General features: G+C 43.5%; 1 protein-coding gene across 1 annotated transcript in view; it reads left to right on the plus strand.

Moving 5' to 3' along the window:
* The window catches only part of tspan15 (tetraspanin 15), a 193,768-nt gene extending 181,330 nt beyond the window's left edge, over positions 1-12,438 (plus strand). The window contains exons 6-8 of the mRNA XM_084307917.1: positions 3,968-4,018; positions 4,150-4,266; positions 8,339-12,438. Coding sequence (XP_084164043.1) covers positions 3,968-4,018; positions 4,150-4,266; positions 8,339-8,506 — 336 coding nt within the window. The 3' untranslated portion in view covers positions 8,507-12,438. The remainder of the gene's footprint in view (positions 1-3,967; positions 4,019-4,149; positions 4,267-8,338) is intronic.
* The last annotated feature ends 1,351 nt before the right edge of the window (positions 12,439-13,789 follow it).

The raw sequence follows: 13,789 nt of genomic DNA on the forward strand, positions 1-13,789 counted from the left end.
ATCCTAAGAGAGAAGAGAAAAAGAAATGTCAAACACAGTTTTCAACGGTGATTTACCAGACATACAGCGGAGTCGGCACAATTCCCATTCGGGCTGCAGCCGACTTGAGCATGGAACTACCGATAAAGAAGATCCATACCCACATTTCCTCGTGTTTATGGTGTACTCTCACATTCATGTGAAAGATGGGGCCTGCACGGGACAGAGAAGCATCCGCTTGTCCAGAGAATCCCGGGTTCAAACCAGGTCTCGGTCGCGGCCCACTAGTTTGACCATCATGGGCGTCAGATCAGGACCCTCCGTCCGCCGCCTAAGAAGCGAGCAGAGGACCCCAATCTGGGGCCGGCCTTCGTAAAATTGTCAGCTAACCCCCATAGCATTAGCAGACAACTGGTGCTCGCAAGCAAAACATTACTCACCCAGCTCGGAAGCAACCAGTTTATCACAACAGCCGGTGCCTCCCACAGTCCAGCTGTATAACGGGAGGTTCAATACCTATCCAGCTGCAGCAAGGAGGACTGCAGGTGGGGAGTATATCAGCGACGCGAGCCCCTAATATGAAAAAGCCAGTGGAGGTCAGAATGATCATCATCTTCCAGACACTCCAGTGACGAAGACATTATCGCCGTATTTTCTCGAAAATCGTGAGAGAGAAAATAAAAATAATGTCAACGTATCTCCTTGTTCTTCCTTTCTTCAGATAAATACTTTATTTCCCACGTCAAGTGATTGGTATACAGGCACTCTCTTGGGGTGAAATTTGAGAAGGAGATGAGTGTGTGGCCCCACCCCTGCTTATGTAGGTAGCAGATGGGGGTGTGGCCAGACGGATGTTGGTATGTAAAGGTACATTGTGAAGTTTTTATTCAGTGCACGTCAGTGGAGTGAGATGTGTGCAGATGACGCTGAGCGGAAGCTAATACGATATAGAACTATGCTTGCACCTCATGGTACCAAAGCACCTCAAAGGCACTAAAAACAAGATTACAAACATCACAAAACAAATTGGTCAGACTACTGCTTGACCTTACTCCTTTTTTATTTTTCTAATATTTTTCTTTTCTCACTTTTTCTGTATTTTTGCTCCCATCCCAATTTAGTCGTTATGCCAATTCCCATCCTGGTCGTTACGCGCATTGTCCCACTGTCGGCCTAGGGAGGGTGTAGAACTATCACATGCCTCCTCCGATACATATGGAGTTAGCCAGCCGCTTCTTTTCACCCGACAGCGAGGACTCTCACTGGGGGAATGTAACGCGTGCAGAGGTTCACGCTATTTCCCCCCGACCCCCTCCCTGCTGAACAGGCGCCCCGACCGACCAGTAGGAACCGCAGTTTACAATGACCAGGACACATACCCCGCCAGCTTCCCACCCGCTAACACTGCCAATTGTGTTAGTAGGGACGACTGACCAAGCCGGAGGTACAGCTGACAGCTGGATTCGATCCCAGAGTCTCTGCGGTGGTAGCCGAGTGCATTCTCCACTGCGCTACCCAGCCGCCCTAGCTTGACCTTACTCCTAAAACACACCTCACCCCAGCCCATTTTGACAACCTAGGATGGCTTAGAGTAGACGACAGAGTACAGCAACTTGCAATGGGCCTGGTCTACAAGATACACTACACCACTAAGGTACCCATGTCGAGGTACTTCCCAAAGGTCAGTGAATACCACGACCACAACACCAGAGGGAGTTCCACAAATCATGTGCAACCCAGATTCGCCTCAAACAAGGGACTAAACACGTTTCGCAATTATGCCACATCAATGTGAAATGCCCTACCCACAGCTGTAAAAAGAAATTTGAATCCCTACCCGCTCTCAAAGAGCACCTACGGGAGGCTGCAATTCGAAACTGGCCCCCGTAAATGTCCGAACACCCTCTGGGTCAACTCCTGAAAAGGGGGTCAATGTCAGACCTTGCAATCAAAAGTTAGGGGCGCACTGAAATTATGGCAAGGGTTATTAGCCCCCTAACTTTTGATTGCAAAGTCTGACATTGACCCCCTTTTCAGGAGTTGACCTAGAGCCCACCAAGGTCATGCATATCAAGTTTGGTCAATGTCAGACCTTGCAATACACTGTAAGGCACTGTAAGGCTACTGTCCTGCCTCACTTCCAGTGATGAAGCTAAGCTATGCTAACGGAGCATCTATTCCCAAAGCTAAAATGCACGCACAGAGACAAAAAAGGTATGCATCTTCTTGTCTAACTCCAGGGAAGATGTTAAATAAGCTAATTTCCCAAAATAGTGGAGTTATCCTTTAATTGAAAAAAAGCAACCTCATAACCTAACTGGCACTGAACATTGAACTACACTGTTTGCAGATGTACTGTTAAAGTCATTATTAAAGTTAGTTAAAAACATAATTTTGTATAGTTTTGTTTTTGTTAAATCCAAAAGGAAAAATATATAAAATCGGAGAAATCCGAAAACGGGAAAATTAAAAACAGGGAAATCCGAAAACAGTAAAATTCATATCCGAAAACAGGAAAAGATAAAAACTGATTCCATAGGGCCCTAGTTAACACATTCAGGGCCATTTCGATTAGACGGGCCCCATTCTAGAATGCCAGCTTTGCATTACAACTTTTCACTGTGCGTGAGGTTGTTTGTAGAGCTAAATCTATATTGTATATTATTGCTATGTGTCCATTGTCATTGTCAATTGACAGTATAAACCTTCCCTTCAATATGCCATAAAGAAATATTTTTTTCATCAATACGTTCCCGTTTTATAGCGTCGTGAATATGAACGTTATATCGGAATGGTCTGGGGTAATTCCTGCAAGGCTAGTTATAGGGCGCTAAGCTAATAATGTTAAATCGATTGGCGTTTCGGCCCTACACAACCTAGAGTTAAAAATCAAAATGCATATGATCGGTATCATGTTCCACCATGAATGCATGAATGGGGGGGGGGGGGGGGGTCGTTTCTGATTATTGATTACCAATAATGGCATTAGTTATTGCAACAACATACGCTGACCGGGTGGATGGCTATGAGAACAAGGCCCGAGCAGGCTGAAATTTACGTCAAACCGCTCTTACCTGTGGCCGGTTGGATTCCAAAAAGAATTTCCCAGTTATTTGATCGCCATCTGGTAGATCGATATGTCCATTGGCTGATGCTATATTCCTTTACTGCATACTGAATTTGGCGTCGCAAAAAGTATTCCAGGCGATCTGGTGTTACGAACTGGCTCAAGCTCGCAACAAGAATAGGGAGACACAGGCACAATTTAAGAAATAACAAAGAATTTATTATCAGTAATTTAAAGGAGCAGCCAATATACATGAGTATCAGTGTATCAGAAGTGTGTGGATGTGTGTATGTGCAGCATGAATGTGTAGGTGTAAAAGCAAAGAAAGCAACCAAAACAAATTAACCAAAAGTAACAGCCAAATGACCAAAGAACCAAATAATCAACCAACAGCAACCAGACAAACAAAGAACCAAAAACAAATGGGGAGTTCGCCAGAGATCAGAGGCAGCCTCTCTCTGATATCCTGCCTGGGACACCCCGGCCCAGGTGTGCACCAATTAGCTGACGAGCCTTCCCCGAGGAAGACAACACAGTGTGGGGGAGGGTCGTCACAGTATGTAGTTTTATTTAATTTAATATAGTTTAATCTATGTTTTCAAGTATGTTCTCACAACAAGCTAAATGTTGAAACATGGTGGTTTGCCTGATTTCAAGACTTGTCTCTCGTTTCAGTAAATGTCTTGAAGCAAGTTGAGTTGATATGAACAGCAGGTGAAATGACCTCACATCACTAGCACAAGAAAATAAGATTTTAAAACGCAATACTAGATTAAATGGATAATCATGAGCTGTCAATCTGTCTGTATGTCTATTTGTCTGTTTATCTCCCTCTGTGGTGTCAGAATGACCTAATGTAACTATTTTTCCTTGCCCCTCTCTCTCTCTATCTGTATCTCTATCTCTATCTCTCTCTATCAGCCTAATGAGGTAGCCAACACGCTATGTGGGTACAAGGTGTTGGATCGAGAGGTAAGTAATTTATTATTATTATCATCATTAGTATTATTAATAGTAGTGGTATTAGTAGTAGTATGATTGTGACAATGATGATTATAATGATAGTGATGATTATAACTAGTTAAAATGTTGTATTCTGTCAGCGTCTAGATGTGTTGGACATCATCCATATCAGAGGCTGTACTGATGCTGTGTTCATCTGGCTGATGGATAACTACAAGACCATGGCTGCTCTGCTGCTGGGAATATTACTACCACAGGTACACACACACGCACACGCACACTCACACTCACACACACACACACACACACACACACACACACACACACACACACACACACACACACACACACACACACACACACACACACTATGATACATTACTTGTAACAGGTGCCGGTCTAACTTATGTCTATTTCACCCTGAAGCAATGATGACATGGAAGTAATAATAATAATAATAATATTATTAAACTATTTGTATAGCACCTTTCATACAATAATTGTAGCCCAAAGTGCTTCACAGCAGTGATGTAGACACAAAATAGACATAACATTTAAATAGATTTAGGTTATTAAAATATCTAAAAAAGATATATACTTTTTAAAATATCGTAATAGATTTCTTATTGATTATGATAGATTTCTGACATTAAAATCATTCAAATAAAGTGCAGACATGGAATGAGTATAAAATAGACAGAATAAGAGCAGTGCAATAAATTAGCTATAATTTACATACATTGCATAAAATAGTAAAGTAGAGTATGACCTTCAACTGTTCACAAAATGTATGATGAGGTTTCTAAGTCGTTCCTATGGACACAATTAGCAGTGTTCACTAGAAAGATGGTGGGGTATGAGTCCTGGTCGCTCAGCAGCGTAAAATAAGTAGCTGGCGACTGTATCAGAGACAGTAGGGCAGTCTCCACTATTCTGCAGCCTTCTCTATTTGAACGACCACATCAAACAAGAGGTGGACGCGGGCAAATACTGTGGCATGGTCATGCTGGACCTACAAAAGGCCTTCGACACTGTCAATCACTCCATTCTGATTGACAAGCTAAAAGCAACTGGTTTTGATAGTCTATCAGTGAGCTGGATGCAATCCTACCTGGAGGGGAGAGAACAGATGGTGGAGGTAAACGGTACCCTATCCCCCCCCCCCCTCCCAGTGAGCTGTGGTGTTCCACAAGGAAGCATACTAGGACCGCTACTGTTCCTAATTTATGCAAATGACATGTCGTCAGCTTGTGACTGCAACTTGTTCCTCTTCGCAGACGACTCAGCCCTGCTGGTCTCTGACAAGAACAAGTTACAGGTTGAAAAAACCCTCAGCTCTGAATTAGGCAGAATCTGCCCCTGGCTCGCTGATAACAAACTATCATTACACCTGGGTAAAACAGTCCATTCTCTTCGGTTGAAATAACAAACTCAGCAAGACTGACAGCTTCTCAGTTACAGTGGGTGACCATATTGTCACAAGGAAAGATGAAATTACATACCTAGGTTCCATCCTAGAGGCAAATCTTTCCTGTGACAAAATGGCATCCAATGTAATAAAAAGTCAACCGACAAACTAGATTCTTGTACCGGATCTCCTCTCTGGTAAACAAGAATACCCTGAAGACTCTGGCAGGAGCACTCATTCAAGGGTACTACGACTATGCTTGCACCTCATGGTACCAAAGCACCTCAAAGGTGCTAAAAACTAAATTACAAACATCACAAAACAAACTGGTCAGACTACTGCTTGACCTTACTCCTAGAACCCACCTCACCCCTGCCCACTTTGACAACCTAGGATGGCTTAGAGTAGACGACAGAGTACAGCAACTTGCAATGGGCCTGGTCTACAAGATACACTACACGACTAAGGTACCCATGTACAGGTCAAATTACTTCCCAAAGGTCAGTGAATACCACAACCACAACACCAGAGGGAATGGGGGGGTGCTAAAGGTGAGCGATAAAGTGGCAGTCAGGAGAATGAGGCTGGCAGGTCACTGCCAGAGACACCATGAGATGCCAACCAGCAAACTTGTGCTGTGGGAACCAACACACGGGCATCGATCACGAGGACGTCCCACATTAACCTACGTGGACGTACTCAGGAGAGATGCGGGAACAGAAAGCACTGGCGAGCTAGCCAGATGCATGGAGTATCGGGATGACTGGAAGCACCGATGGAGGGCCCGTCCGAGGAAGACCTAGATAGATATAGAGGGAGCAATCATGTGAAACCCAGATTCGGCTCAAACAAGGGACAAAACATGTTTCGCAATTATGCCACATCAATGTGGAACACCCTACCCACAGCTGTAAAGGAATGAGAATCACTACCCACTTTCAAAACCACTCTCAAAGAGCACCTACGGGAGACTGCAATTCGAAACTGGCCCCTGTAAATGTCCTAACCCAACCCCCTCCAATGTACAGTAAATGTCCTAACCCAATAATACACAAGACCCTCTTCTTGGGACCACGTAAGGTTTCGTGGATAATCCAATGTACAGTTACCCCGCCTCCCCCCACCCCCTACCCCCACCCCACCCACTCACCCAACCACCTCCAATGTACAGTTTCCCCCCACCACCCCACCCCACCTACCCAACCCCCCCCTCCACCCCACCTACCCAACCTCCTCCAATGTACAGTTTATTCGTCAAATGTATATACGCTCTTTTTTAGACACTCTTTGTATCACAAACAGTACTGTATTTGTAAATCTGGTATGTCATAAATGTATAGATGTAGCAGTACTGTCTTATCTGTATGTCATGTATGTCATATATGTTATGATGAATTGAAAATGGGGGACCCTGATGTAAACAAGGCGAAAGTCTTTCTCTGGTCTGCATCCCCTCAGCAATTGTGTGTATTGAGCTGTACTGTATTGTACCCATTCTGCAATCTGTTAATAAAATGTTCAATCAATTAAATCAATCAAAACCCTCCCCAGACATACAGTAGGGCAGTCTGCACCCTCCCCAGACAGACAGTAGGGAAGTATGCACCCTCCCCAGACCGACAGTAGGGCAGTCTACACATTTACATTTAGTCATTTAGCTGACTCTTTTATCCAAAGCGACTTACAAGTTCTGTACGACAAGTCATCAGGAAGGGTACAACTTTATCAGCGGAGTAACAATGTTCATCAAAGTGTTGCATACTACAGTGTAGGTTAGTTTATTAGGAGAAGTGCTAGATTAGATTAGGGTTAGATTTATTTTTATTTTTTTCAGATAATGGTTGAAGAAGTGCGTCTTTAGTCGACGGCGAAAGATTGGACGGGTTTCAGCTGTCCTAATTGGGGTGGGTAGTTCATTCCACCATTGTGGGGCAAGGACTGAGAATAGGCGACTTCTCTTTGATGACCCTCCCGGAGCTTGGATAGGAGTACTGTAGGTCTGAGACGGCCAGAAGATGCAGAGTGTAGGGGTCTTGAGGGTGTGTAGTTAGAGACCATCAACCGGAGGTAGGCGGGAGCGGTTCCCTTTGCCACACGGTATGCCAGGTCGAGGGCCTTGAAGCGGATTCGTACAGCAATGGGGAGCCAGTGCAGGTCCCTAAGAAGTGGGGTGACATGGGCCGACTTCGGTAGGTTTGAGATCATCATCAGGCGGGCCGCTGCGTTCTGAATGAGTTGAAGAGGCTTGGTGGCAGTGGCCTGGAGGCCAGCGAGCAGTGCGTTGCAGTAGTCGAGGCGGGAGATGACTGTTAATTGGACGAGGAGTTGGGTGGCTTCTTTTGTCAGGAAGGGGCGGATCCTTCTGACGTTGCTCAGGAGGAATCTGCAGGTTCTGGTTGTGAGCAGAGAAGTTCAACTGGTCGTCGAGGACAACACCAAGGTTCTTGGCGGTCGGGGATGCGGTCCCAGACCGACAGTAGGGCAGTCTACACCCTCCCCAGACCGACAGTAGGACAGTCTACACCCTCCCCAGACCGACAGTAGGGCAGTGCAGCGACCAGGAGGGAATTTCCATAATGACTAAATTGGGGGATGGGAGCAAATGATAAAGGGCAAAATAATTCAATGTCATTTAAAACATTATTCTGAATATGAAAATGTAGGAAAATTCTCCTCTACCGTAAGCAACTAATGTATATCTTTCTCCCTCCATCTCTATCCCCCTTCTCTTTCCCTCTTTCTCCCTCCATCTCTCGTTCACCCTCTCTATCCCCTCTCTCTCTTGCTCTCTCTCCCGCTCTCCTTCTCTCTCTCTCCCTTCTCTCTCACCCTCTCTATCCCCTCTCTCTTGCGACATCTCTCTATCCCCTCTCTTTCTCTCTCGCTCGCTCTCCCCAACCCCCACCCCTCTCTCTATCTAGTTCTTTGGAGTGATAGCCAGTTGGCTGTATATAACTCGTGTTGAAGATGCCATCAGTGAGTATGGTTACTATATGGATGGTCTGCTGGACTCCAGCCCCCAGCAGAGACGCAGCAAACCTCAGGGTCGCGTGGCGGGGTGCTGTAAGTGTATGCCTGAGTTTGACTGACCCAAGAGATGAGGCTGAGGACAGAACACTCCTTTCTACACCCAGTCACACAGCGTTCAGAGTGGGTCTACACTCAGTCCTTTAAAGAACTGGTCACACAGTGTTCAGAGTGGGTCTACACTCAGTCCTTTAAAGACCTGGTCACACAGTGTTCAGAGTGGGTCTACACTCGGTCCTTTAAAGATACCCTCCTTTCACTTTTTTACTTTGACTATTCAGATTGTTATTTATGCAGCACCTTTTTCACATTCTTCCCCTGGAGAGCGAGAGCTTCTCTGTGCTTCCCTGAAATCTGAGTTGCATGTGTGATGTCACTAATAGGTTGAACATATCATGGTCCAATATTTGGTAATGTACACAGAACGCTGAGTAGGTATTAACATAATAATATAAGCTGCCGACTTGGAATACCTGGTAAATATCAATGGGTGCTTGTTAACAATTCACATATTCATAGATACTTGCATCTCAATGAGGGTGAAGGTGTAGAGATGCTGCTAAGCAATTTTCAGTAGTTTATTGAACAATTTGGTGGAAAAAACATTTGTAATATCTGTTGCCTTTTTAACTGCTATGCCCCAAGCTCTACAATCTAACCACTACTGTTCTCTTGCATTCTACTATATTACCGCTACTGTATTCCTGGAGTCTACTGTACCATCTAACCACTACTGTTCTCCTAAAGTCTAGACTACTCTGATCTACTACTGTTCTCCTAGATAGTCTCCCATTTAACCACTACTGTTAAACAGGAGACTAGGAGAACAATGGTGGTTAAATAGGATACTCTATAGGATAACAGTAGTGGTTAAATAGGAGTCTTTCTAGGAGAACAATGGTGGTTAAATAGGAGACTATCTAGGAGAATGGTGGTGGTTAAATAGTCAAGTCAAGTCAAGAGTTTTATTTGTCACGGCATACGAGTATACAATGAAATGCGGGTGGTCTTGCCCCGGGTGGTGGTGGCGGGTGGTTAAATAGGAGACTCTAGGTCCGGAGAACAGTGGTGGTTAAATAGGAGACTAGAAGAACAATGGTGGTTAAATAGTATACTCTCTAGGACCTAGAGAGTATCCTATTTAACCACCATTGTTCTCCTAGAGTCTCCTATTTAACCACTACTGTGTCCTTGTGTGAGTTTATAATTCTTGTTTTTTTCTTGTTTTTCTCTTCCACACCCGATTGAAGGTTCCTCACTCTAGTCTAGGGGGTCGTGGCTAGAAGGTTACTTTTTTTTGGTCATCTCCATTATAGGTTAAGTCTCAAATACGGCTATGGTAAGGGTTCGGTTTATGAACAACTTTTAAGGTACAAAATCAATAAATGTGGATACCTTCTAGCGATGACCCTGGTGAAAAGGCTAAGATATTTTTACTCAGGTTATCACTTCCTCTTAGTTCACCAAGTGACCATTTGATTCTAGTGGTTTATACACCAGAGGATACCATCTAACCACTACTGTCCCTTCACTGGATATCATTTAACCCACTAGTGTCCCTTCAGAGGATACCATTTAACCAGTAGTGTTGCTTCAGAGGATACCATTTAAACCACTAGTGTCCCTTCAGAGGATACCATTTAAACCATTATTGTCCCTTTAGAGGATACCATTTAATCCACTAGTGTGCCTTCGAACGATACCATTTAAACCACTAGTGTCCCTTCAGAGGATACCATTTAAACCATTATTGTCCCTTCAGAGGATACCATTTAAACCACTAGTGTGCCTTCGAAGGATACCATTTAAACCACTAGTGTCCCTTCAGAGTATACCATTTAAACCACTGGTGTGCCTTAAGATGGTACCATCTACCCACTGCTATTCTCCCCAGAGTGCTTAGTTCAGAACCCTGTTGTGATCTTACAGTACATACAAGTCCTAATGAACCTGTCCAGCCTCACATGTAAAAACTGAATGTTCTCTATAGACCCGTTTCAGACTTCAGACATAAATATGTTTCCTGTTGCAGTATTTGCTAATGCCACACTTGAAACATGTTTACTTTTGTTGGTAAACAAAGGTCTGGGCAATACTTCTGGGTAGAGAACTGCACAGCGGCAAGAACAGTCACAGCTAGCGAACTGGGGATACTGATAGCAGCAAGCACAGTTCTAAGCTAGCCAACTGGAGATACTGTTAGCAGCAAGCACAGTTCTAAGCTAGCCAACTGGAGATACTGTTAGCAGCAAGCACAGTTTTAAGCTAGCCAACTGGAGATACTGTTAGCAGCAAGCACAGTTCTAAGCTAGCCAACTGGAGATACTGTTAGCAGCAAGCACAGTTCTTAACACATTGGACGCCAGACCCGAGAGTCGGGTTAACTTGCTGAACGTTGGGCGCCAAACCCGAGAAAAGTCGGGTTTTCATCGTTATTTCTTTTATTCGATATGTCCCTTCATAATCCATCCATCCAGCCTGATGTTATCATTGGGAATGGGTCTGAGATCGCAAACGTCCAATACCGCCGCCTTGCGGCCACTATTGCACGTCATTGGAAACCCTCTGGCTTGGGCTGTACGTCGGTCTAAGAAGTCCGGTCCGAGTTTTCCTTCTCGGGCATGAGTAACGTTTATAACACATGGATTGGGGAGACTCGAGCAACGTGGATTCATGTGTTTTGGTGGATTATCTTGGCAACATGACCGACATCAAAACTTGGAATGGCGATCAGATAATTGGAATATTCCGATAATTCCTTCCCCGCGATCAGATCGTGTGTCTAACGTATTCAGTTGGTGACGATCGAAGCATAGAAACCCCCCCCCACCCTTTCATCCATGCATGTTGAAACATAATACCGATAATCTAGCATTGATTTCAGATTGATTGTTGATCCAAGTGAGGAATGGCACGATTCCTAGTGAAATGCACTAAAACGCTGTTTAGCTGCGTTTCCTGGGATTACACAGAATTACTCTAAAACTATACTCATATTCACCACGGTATAAAACGGGAATGTATTGATGAAAAAATTTCAGTTTTTTGCATCTTGACCGGAAGAAACTCAATGACAATCGACTATATTATTAGATCCACAGCTATAATATTTAATATAGTTTTAGCACTGCAAACACCGGCATGTATTCATTACAGCGCTGGTACACATGGCCATACGCCCACAGCGACCTCTGGCGCTGAACTAGTTAAGCTAGCCAACTGGAGATACTGTTAGCAGCAAGCACAGTTCTTAAGCTAGCCAACTGGAGATTATTTTAGCAGCAAGCACAGTTCTTAAGCTAGCCAATTGGAGATACTGATAGCATGTATGGGCAGGGTACTAGTAGAAAGACATAAATATCGGCATTAAATATAAATAAATATTGTTGATGACTTAGCCCATCATCAGTAACAGTGTCAGTTTAAACCGGTTATTCACAAACATAACCTACATATCACTTCTAGCTAGTAGTAACATAATATCTCTGAGCCTCTGGAGTTCTCTACACAGAAGTGTGTTATTGTCGTGATGTGATGTTCATTTGTCTATACTGTAGTACCAAAAAGCAATTGAACTTAATCTTCCCCTTAAAACATCCAATTTGACGTCAGGACACTGGCAAAATAACACTGAATCTCAGGTTTGAATGCATGGCACAATCTATAGCACTCAAATTATGCTTTAGGTCTACAGAAGCAAGTTAATATGTTGACCATAGAATCGTATAAAGAAGATGTTTTACAACTACCTAAAGTGGATTTGAGAAGTGAAGTTATGAAGAATTGAAGATGTTTTTATTTTTATGAATATGAATCTTATGAAATTCTATAGTGATGTTTTCTGTGTTTAGGGCTGTGTGATTATATTGTATATAAGGTTTTAATTTAGTTTAGCTTTGTGTGAATGGGGATATTGAGCTTTAATATTTGTCTTTGTATTTTTCTTCATACCACTGCCATGTTCATCTGTTTTAATAAACTTTTTAAATGCAAATTGTCTAAGCATTTATCATTTCATAACATTTCAAGGGTTTTTGTATAATATACAATATACACGCTGTAGTACTGTGTTTATGTTTCAACAGGTTGGACTTCCGGACTTGCCCGACCATGGAGTAAGTCGCATGTGGAAATAGCTCCTCTCCCGTTTTTTTTTATTTAGCTTTTAAAAGCCTATTTTTATACCACCAATGCGTTTAAACCTTGACGTATATGTCAACTGATATTTTCAACTAACTATATCGACCTAAAGAATCAAGATGGGACCAAAGAAAGATAAACAGGGTCCTAAATCAGCCGAAAACGAACCGACTGAGGGTTTGGCTACCGTGCGTAAGAGAGCAAGAGAAATAGAGTCCAAAGAAGAGGCTGCCGCTACATCTACCACCACTGCAACCCCCGCAGATATAGAATCTGCGTCAGAATCTCTGGAAACTCAGAATATCTTTATTGCTAAGCTAATAAAAACATTAACCAATAAAGTGGAAGCTAACACAGAAGCTATCAAAGCCAACATCGAAGAGCTAAGGGCAGCGGCTGGTAAACAAAGCGATCGCACTGCAGCAGTAGAAGCCGGCTTGGAGGAAAACACGCAGAGACTCGATCAGATTGACGTGACCATAGATGGAAACGACAAGAATACAAAGAATAAAATTGAGGAGAACTACGAGGAATTAAAGGCTAAAATATTCGATCTCGAGTATCAATCCCGTAAACTGAATATCCGTATATTCACTGACTTGATGAGTCAGTGAGCTGCGCACGACCCGAAGAGTTTGCGACAGTATTATATCAAATTCTGGGAAATATTCTTTCTACAACACCTGAAGTGGACCAGTGCTACAGGATGGGGTCCCCGAAACCAAAACGACAACAACGGCAAACCAAGGGTGGTTATGGCTATCCTACATCAGGTCAGAATAAAAGAAGCGATTATTCGGGAGACGCGCAAAGTGAAAGGCATCCTGAAATACAAAGAGGTACCAATCTACTTCTTTGAGGATTATTGCCGGGAAGTTGTGGGTTTACGAGCCCACTACAAGGCAGTGATGTCTCAACTTTTTGTGAAAAGGTTCAAACCCACACTGTTATCTCCTGCAAGGCTTCGCATCACCGATAGACAGGGACAGAGGGTCTACCTCGACTCGCCTGATGAAGCCGTTGAATACATGGGAAAACAACGTGGAGGATAGTTTACATACGGTATTTTTATTTTTTTCCCGTTAAAGCTTAAACACCATATCGTATTACTTTAACGGTTCGCTGTATCTGGGCCAGATAGACCTACGAGTTTTCCGCAAGTCATTGTATGTTTTCCCCGTTGGATTTTTACCGTGGCTGACATA

The sequence above is a fragment of the Notolepis coatsorum genome (assembly GCF_963971535.1).
Source record: "Notolepis coatsorum genome assembly, chromosome: 2".
NCBI lineage: Eukaryota > Metazoa > Chordata > Actinopteri > Aulopiformes > Paralepididae > Notolepis > Notolepis coatsorum.